The sequence below is a fragment of the Echinops telfairi genome, unplaced genomic scaffold (assembly GCF_000313985.2).
Source record: "Echinops telfairi isolate 266 unplaced genomic scaffold, ASM31398v2 ScPeMD7_5;HRSCAF=22, whole genome shotgun sequence".
NCBI lineage: Eukaryota > Metazoa > Chordata > Mammalia > Afrosoricida > Tenrecidae > Echinops > Echinops telfairi.
Window position 1 is genome coordinate 25,726,451 of NW_022103901.1, and position 8,120 is coordinate 25,734,570.

Genomic DNA, 8,120 nt, shown 5'->3' on the forward strand with positions numbered 1-8,120 from the left:
AGTGGGAGTGGGGAGGAAACATTTAGGAACTAGAGGAAAGTTGTATTTTTCATCATTGTTACATCGCACCCTGACTGGCTCATCTCCTCCCCGGAGATGCTCTTTTTAGATCTTTAAAGTGATCAGCTTAAGATACAGCCTATCCGCAGGACAGTGCTCGTTAACATCACAAAGGCAACACAGCCTACACCAGTGGGTAACTGCATTCTGTGCTATTCACGCGGCTCTAAAAGGAAGCCGTTGGTCAAGACAGAGGACGGGACAGGAAACACTGTGTCCTGCATGTTGGGGAGGTCCCTGATCACCAGCCGCCTCCGCACCATCCTGGGGGATGCTGGAGTGGATGGACCATCGAAAGGATGTGAAATAAGTCACATGACCAAATGGGTACCACATTCTGAAACACTGTGTCAGAATCTTCCCACTCCATTTCACTTGTAGTTCTCAACCACCCTCCTGGTGTCGTGGTTGGGCTGCGATCCGCATGGTCGGCAGTTCAAAACCACTGCAGCTCCTTTAGAGAAAGACCGGGCTTTCAAACCTTCTAAACCATTCCAGTCTTGGAAACCCGCAGGGGGTTGTCTATGAGACAGCACTGACTTGATGGCAGTGAGTTAGAGTGAGTCCCTCAACCCCACCCCCACCCCCCCATGCCTGCTTATTAACGAGGTAACAGGCTCAAAGGACTGGTCAGTAACAGAGCCTGGAGGGGAGCCCAGGTGCCCAGGACTCCACCCACTCCACTGAGTCCCATATCTGCCTTGAGCCAGGGTCTGCCTGCCTGCTGGGAATGTGTGTGGGAGGGACAGGCAGCCATCCTAGAGCCTCACGACTCACTCTGTGGACCAGCAGCATCCACACCAGATGGCGCTTATGAGAAAGGCAGAGTGTCGGTCCAGCCCAGAACCACAAATCAGAAACTTCAAACAAGGCCCCCAGGTGAGTGGTAGCATTAGCATCCCAGGAGGGTGTGCTCAGTGGCAGCTTGCTGGGCCCCTTTCTAGGGTCTTTGGTTCAGTAGTTCTGGGGAGGAGCCTGGGAGCCTTTCAGGAAGGAGCATTTCTCAGTCAGACGGTTCTCCTTGAGACCACTTTGGTGCATACCTGCTGACGCCTACCCTGGGGCTCTCTTCTATGTTTCAGGGTTTCACAACAGTTTATTCCAGGTATTTCCACCCCAGATACATGCCAGTTCTACCACCTGCAGAGAATTTGCCTTTGCACTCCAGATGCCCGGACTCAGAAGCACCTTTTTCACAAGATCCCCAGGTGAGTGTCTGTGTTGGCATAAGCATCACCTGGGGACCTTGTGAAGCTGTAGATTCGGAGTCTATGTCTATGGGGTGGAGATGCACATTCTCATCGGGGAGTGAGGCAGGGATTGAGCACTTCCAAGCTCTGCTATTTCTGCCCTTAAACCCCATCGCGGTTGCTCCTGGCTGTGCTAGAGAACAAAAACAGGTGATCACCAGCTTCCTGCTAATAACCTTTCACACATTTGCAGGCTGTTATTAAATTGCCCTCAGATTGTCCTTCTTTGAAGACTAAACAAGTAGCTACCCTTTTGGGTGTCATGGAGTGGAGAGGGTTTGGCTGAGGGTAGCTATCAGCCTCAGCACATGCGGTGGAAATGCTTGAATCAGTGTGGAGGCAGGAGGTGGAATGGATTGGTGGTTTCTTGGGGCTTCAAAGACTAGATCCGCAGACCTTCACCTTCACCTTCACCTTCACCTCAGCCTCAGTTGTTTTGCCCACAGGCAGCAAGTAAGACTAGGAGGCGCCTGGTGGGATGTGGGGACCAGATGGAGGTAACGCCTCACAGGTGAGTCCAATATCCTTTCTGGGCTTATGGATGCTATCAGTGCAGCCTCCTGCCTCTGGGGATTCCCCACCCTGAATAGCTCTAGCCAGGACTGTCACTTGTGCTGTGCAAAAGGACGGCGGGGGCGGGGGAGGGGGGATGATGGTTATCTTCCTCCGTAGGAAGTGGGTGAACCTCCCAAAGAGAAAGTCCTAGCAGGACCGAAACTTGAGCCACCTGCATCCTAACATCCTTTGAGAAGCTTGTGAGGGCATCCAGACGCCCCACCCTACTGACTTAGAACTTCTGGGTAAGGACTCTGGGAACCCAGTGAGCAAAGACCTTGACCCCCATGGTTGCTGTGCATAACAAGTTTGAAAACAACTGTCCCGGTGTCTGATGTGGGTCTCTGCTCTCAAAGTCTAGTTCAAGAACAAAGACTGTCCAAGGTGAGTAAAGCCCTTAAGACAGCTTCTAGCAATAATAGCTACTTGCCTCCTGGTGTGCTTACATGTTGAAAATAAAGCTGGTAATGGCTAGCCTTTACTGAGTGCTGAGTGTCTCCTGGACGACAGGCACTGGGGATGGAAAGAAGTCTATATCACCTTAGAGAGACGGTATTTGCTTGCTCACAGTGAACCCAAAGGTTGGTGGTTCAAACCCACACAGCAGATCTTTAGAAGCATCTTGATGATGGGCCCATAGACATGGGCCTTGAAAACTCTGAGGGCCAGCTCTGCCGTTGCATGGGGTCACGAGAGCCAGAGCCAACCCAGTGCCCCCCAAACATACCATAAAACCTGCCATGTATGCAGAAACCTCAAGAGAAAAAGAGTGTGTGGACATTTCCCATGAATAGGAAAGTGCCAAGACTGTACCCTGTCAAAGGTGGAGAGCTTGTGACACTGGGGACACAGGAAGTGTCGAGTATTGGGGCTCACACTTTGCGTGGCATTAACTTGCTGACACAATCCATCTCCATGAAGTAGTGACTACTGTCCCATTTTACTGATGAGGATGGTGAGGCTCACAGAGAGGCATGGATACGATCACACAGTGCAGGCTGGCGACCAGTTTTGTCAAATTGCCTCTAGTTAGCAAATAGGGTGAGAGGCACCAAAGTCACAGATCATGCTTTGGGGAAAGGAAACAGGGACCCACTAGCTGTGAACAATGTGCCAGTGTTTCATAGGCATTTCAATGTTCCTTGTGGTAAAACATATATAGTTGGCCCCCATCATCTGCAGTTCCACATGCAAGGATTCAACCAACTGTGAATGGAATACATTTGGGGTAGAATAAAAAAGAAGGAATTCAGCGACCAAAGCAGTCCCTCCAGGGCTGAGGCAGGTGAGATCAGGTGAGGCACTATTTGCATAACATTTACATCTAAGTAACCTAGAGATGATGGAGAGTATTCAGGAGCATGTGCACAGGGCATAGAAATATCAGCTGTGGAGTTGGGTATCTGCAGGAGGCCCTGGGATCAACCCCCCTCTGATATGGAGGGATAATTGCAACTTGAAATCCATTTTAACTATTTTGAAGAGTCCCATTGAGTGGCATTACCTTCCCCATGTTGGGCAGGCATCACCACGATCTATTTCCAAAACGTTCCCATTGCCCCGAGGTGCAATGTGATGTCGCCTTAGTTATACTACACCTTCTCCCACCCCCATCCCTCAACTGCCCCAGCTCCTGGAAACATTTTCTCGACACTCTGCCTAGTCTAGATCATGCAAGTGGGGTTAGACAGTGCTTGTTCTGTGTCTGACTGGCTTCACTCAGCCTCAGGCTGTCCAGGCCCTTCCAGGGTGTAGCACATATCCCAACTTCACTTTCTCTGCTTTTCCCAATAGCTGTTGTGTCCGTTCCTATGCACGGCAGCCCTCTGGGTGAAACTGTGATCATAGAGGCCTCATGCCAGGACCTTTCCAGAGCAGATTGTCAGGTCTTTCTTCCGACACACCTCTGGGTAGGTTCACATGTGCCCATCTTTTGGTTAGTAGCTTAACCACTGGCACTCCCCACATCTCCTGATGGCTGAGTGATACACCATTGTCTAGACATACCATGGTCTGTTGATCCATTCATCTGTTGATGGGCACTTGGGCGATTTCCACCCAAGTGAGCCATATGCCAAAGAGTGGGATTGCAGAGCCAGAGGGTAATTCCCATACTTTTTTTTTTTTTTATTTGCTTGACCTCACACAGTTCCAGGAAGGAAGGCAGATACCCATTGTGCTGGTGAGGAAAACCGGGGCTCTCAAGGTTAAGTGGCTTGCCCAGGCCACACACACACACACACACACACACACACACACACGCACACACAGTATAGGTGAGGCTGGTCTAGGAGCCCTATCTCTTGCTATGAACACACACACACACAGTATAGGTGAGGCTGGTCTAGGAGCCCTATCTCTTGCTATGAACCCACACACATAGTATAGGTGAGGCTGGTCTAGGAGCCCTATCTCTTGCTATGAAACCAACTGCCCCGGATGAGGATGGACGTGATGGGGGCCTGACTCTGACGCAGTGACTTGGTTATGTCAGGTCTGGGCTCACACTTAACAGGTAGCAGCCCTCCTTGTTCCCAGACTCGCTATTTAATTAGATCTGCGCCATCCGATCCCCTGACATTCAGCAACACTGCCCAGAGTACAGATACAGCTAATGCGGGAGCTGAATGGCATGTTCGGGAAGCTGTATAATTACAACGGATGGGGAAGACAAGTGCTGCCAGCCTGCATGGCGGAAACAGAAAGTCCTCTGAGCAGAATGTATGCTCCCATATGGATGCCAGTCACTGCTTTGAATGATAATGGGCATCCTGAGACTGTGGGTGACATGGGTGGCACTGCCTGGGTAAAGACTCCTGGGGAGAAGACCAGTCCCTCCGGCAAGTGCTAGCCACCCGGGGCTGGCTCTTCAATAGGTGAGCTCTAAATGAGGGATGAGCAGCAGGTGACCCCGTGTTTGGAGGGTCACCCCGTGTTAGGAGGGCCTGAACTTTGGCCACCTCTGCCTGAAAGGCCACAGACACCTCGTGGTGGGCATGTTGGGGCGGCCTCCTGGGCCGTGCCCTGGGTCATGCGCGCCTTTGCCCACTCGAAGTTCCGCGCCAGTGAGCGATGGAGCGAGCGTCCCTGGGCATGTCCGCTGAGCCACCTGCCTGCATGGTGGGGTGCCCTGCTGGTAGGCCTCTTCAGACCCGGACCCCGAAACTGCTCCTTCCACCCTAAGGCCACAGAGCGTGGGCTGGGCCGGCTTTCTGCTGAGTGGGCCGCTCACTCATGGATGTGGTTTTTGTTATGGAGGGAGCGCATGGTCCCCAGGCTTCCCAAACATCTGGTCCGGCAAGCAGAGCACCGAATCTTCTGGATGTGGTGGTTGGTCCATAGACAGGCATGCCCCCCCCCCATTTTCTCAACCCCCCCACCCCAATCAGGAGCCATTCATTTTTCCACAGGGGTTAAAGTGCTCAGCTGCTAGCCACAGGCAGTTTGAACTCACTAGCTGCTCCGAGGGAGACCGATATGGCAATCTGATTCTGCCAAGACCACAGCAGTTCCAGGCTCGTCCAGAGGGTCTCTGTGAGTCAAGATCAACTTGATGGCACATGACAACAGTGGCCTTAGCAGCTGGGAATCCTGGAAACCAGTCTTGGAGTGACCGCTGGCACTCCCCTACAGAGTGACTGATCGCATTCTTGCATCCCACGTGGGGCAGCGCAGCTCTGACAGGGCTAGCCAGTTTCCTCCACGGCTTACTGATGCACGGTGAGCTCCCGTGAGCTCCCATCTAAGGAGATGGGTCAGAATAAGTGCCCACCTCTTGGATATCAGAGGATGGAAAGGCAGAGTTTACATAAAAGTTTGCATTAAAACAGGGCCTGGTACACAGTCCTCAAAAATATTCACTATCATATTTTCATGGGAATACAGAGCCAACCCCCTCGCCTCCCTCAAGTGTCCCCAAGGTGCACACACCCAAGCAGTCACCTTTATTCTATGACCCTCCTTCCCCCCAAGCACCTCTTTCTTTCCATTCATGCTGAGAGCCACCGCTGGCTCACCACCCTCCAGTGGTTAGGAGGTCAAGCCAGATTCAAATGCAAGGGCATCCACCACCCTGCCGGGAGCTGGCAGGTTCTAGTGAAGTGTTTTTAACTGGCTGCACCTCTGTTGCCTCACTGTGAATTGGGGGTCAGGACGGCAATCTGCTGCAGAAAATTCAGAGGCGCCAGTAACACACATTCCGGGTGACTGAAGGGATCAGGCACTGGGCTGGCGCACAGCAGTGAGCAAGGCAGGGGACATGTGTGGCTTACACCTATCCCCCTCCTAAGCGTTTAACATTTGTCACATGCTAAAAAGTGTCTAGATACACACTCGATTTTGACACCCAACGCCTCATTTTTTGCATACTATTCCCACTCATCTTCTCATTTATTCCAACACAAAAGCCCTGGTAGGGCAGAAACTATATTCTGTTTTCACCATGACAAGGCACAGGCGCTGGGTGGTGACAAGGTTAAGCTGGCCACGGTGGTCTGCATTTTTTTTTATTAGGGGCTCATACGACTCTTATCACAATCCATACATACATCAATTGTGTAAAGCACATTTGTGCATTCATTGACCTCGTCATTCTCAAAACATTTGCTCTCCACCTAAGCCCCCAGCATCAGGTCCTCATTTTTCCCCTCCCTCCCTGCTACCCCCTCCCTCATGAGCCTTTGATAATTTATAAATTGTTGTTTGTCATATCTTGCCCTGTCCAGCGTCTCCCTTCACCCACTTTCTGTTGTCCGTCCCCCTGGGAGGAGGTCACATATAGATCCTTGTAATCGGTTCCCAGTTCCAACCCACCCTCCTTCTACCCTCCCAGTATCACCACTCTCACCACTGGTCCTGAAGGGATCATCCGCCCTGGATTCCCTGTGTTTCCAGTTCCTACCTGTACCAGTGTACATCCTCTGGTCTAGCCAGACTTGCAAGGTAGAATTCGGATCATGATAGTGTGGGGGGGGTGGGGGGCAGAAAACCAGAGGAGGTCGGTGTTCCACTTGGAATCCCTCAGCAGAAATCCGGCCCAGCCCACGCTCTGTGGCCTTAGGGTGGAAGGAGCAGTTTCGGGGTCCGGGTCCGAAGAGGCCTACCAGCAGGGCACCCCACCATGCAGGCAGGTGGCTCAGCGGACACGCCCAGGGACGCTCACTCGCTCTCGCTGGCGCGGAACTTCGAGCGGGCAAAGGCGCGCACGGCCCAGGGCACGACGCTGGGTGGCGCTGCCTGGCCGCCCCGCGCTCGACCTGTTGCGCCTAGGGCGCAACTCCGGCAGGTTGAGGGTAAAGGGACGCTCCACTCTCTGCACCCCCGCGGCCCGGCTGCAGCATCTTGGGGGAGGGGGGGAACCCTACGCCTCATCTAACTTGGGGTTCCCATTCGTTTGGCCTCCGCCTTTCTCACCCTAACAGTTCTAGGCGCGTCGGGTGCACGGCGAGAATAAAGTTTTGCCTACCAGGGTTCGGGGAAGGGTGCCGTAGAGGGGTCCCTCCGCCCAGCTCCAGACCTGCTCGCGGGCTGGGCTGTACCCCTGGGCTCCCCGGGGCTCTGCTCTCGGGAGGCGCCAGCCTCCGGGCCGCAGGATGGGCTGACCCGCGCACCGCCCACTCCCACCCCTTCCTCCCCCGCCGCCGCCACGCTCGGGCCCCAGCGTCTCCACCCCGCCTGCGCCCGGGTCGCCGCAGTCCCCGAGGCCGCCCCGCGCTCCCGCACGGGCGCCCGGCCTGTTTCCAGCCCCGGGAGCGCCTCGCGGGGGGAAGGAGGGACCGCGAGGGAGGCCAAGCTCCCCTAACCTGGGAGGCAGCCCCGAGTCCCGGAGCTGAACGCAGGGAGCCGCAAGGACGGGGCGGCCGGCCGAGGGGCGGGCGCCGCTCATCAGCCACGCCGGTCACGTCTGGTGCCACCCGGCAGCCTGTGCCTTCCTTTCCCCGTTTGCCTTCTCCCTGCTCTCCGGCTGGCGAGGGCAAAGTGGCCGTGGCGGCGCCATGCCCGGGCTGGAGTGAAGTGTGCGCGGGCGAAAATGGCGTACATCCAGGTAGGGGGCCGAGGTTGCGGGGCGAGGTCCGGGGTCTGGGTGGGTGGGGTCGGTGCCCCCTCAGGTGGTGAGCGCACCGAGGGCACAGGGCTAAGCTCCCACAAACTTGCAACAAGAACAACGGTGCCGGGGGCTGACAACCTGTGCTCTGGCTGGGGTGCGCCCCAGGAGGCGAGGCTGGGGACCCCTGGACCCCAGGACGGAGGACCCCA

At 54.7% G+C, this 8,120-nt stretch overlaps 1 protein-coding gene across 1 annotated transcript in view; it reads left to right on the forward strand.

Moving 5' to 3' along the window:
* Positions 1 to 7,787: 7,787 nt before the first annotated feature.
* The window catches only part of LOC101641111 (synaptotagmin-17), a 19,454-nt gene continuing 19,121 nt past the window's right edge, over positions 7,788 to 8,120 (forward strand). Inside the window, exon 1 of the mRNA XM_045286005.1 lies at positions 7,788 to 7,908. Within this exon, the coding sequence (XP_045141940.1) occupies positions 7,894 to 7,908 (15 nt within the window). The 5' untranslated portion in view covers positions 7,788 to 7,893. The remainder of the gene's footprint in view (positions 7,909 to 8,120) is intronic.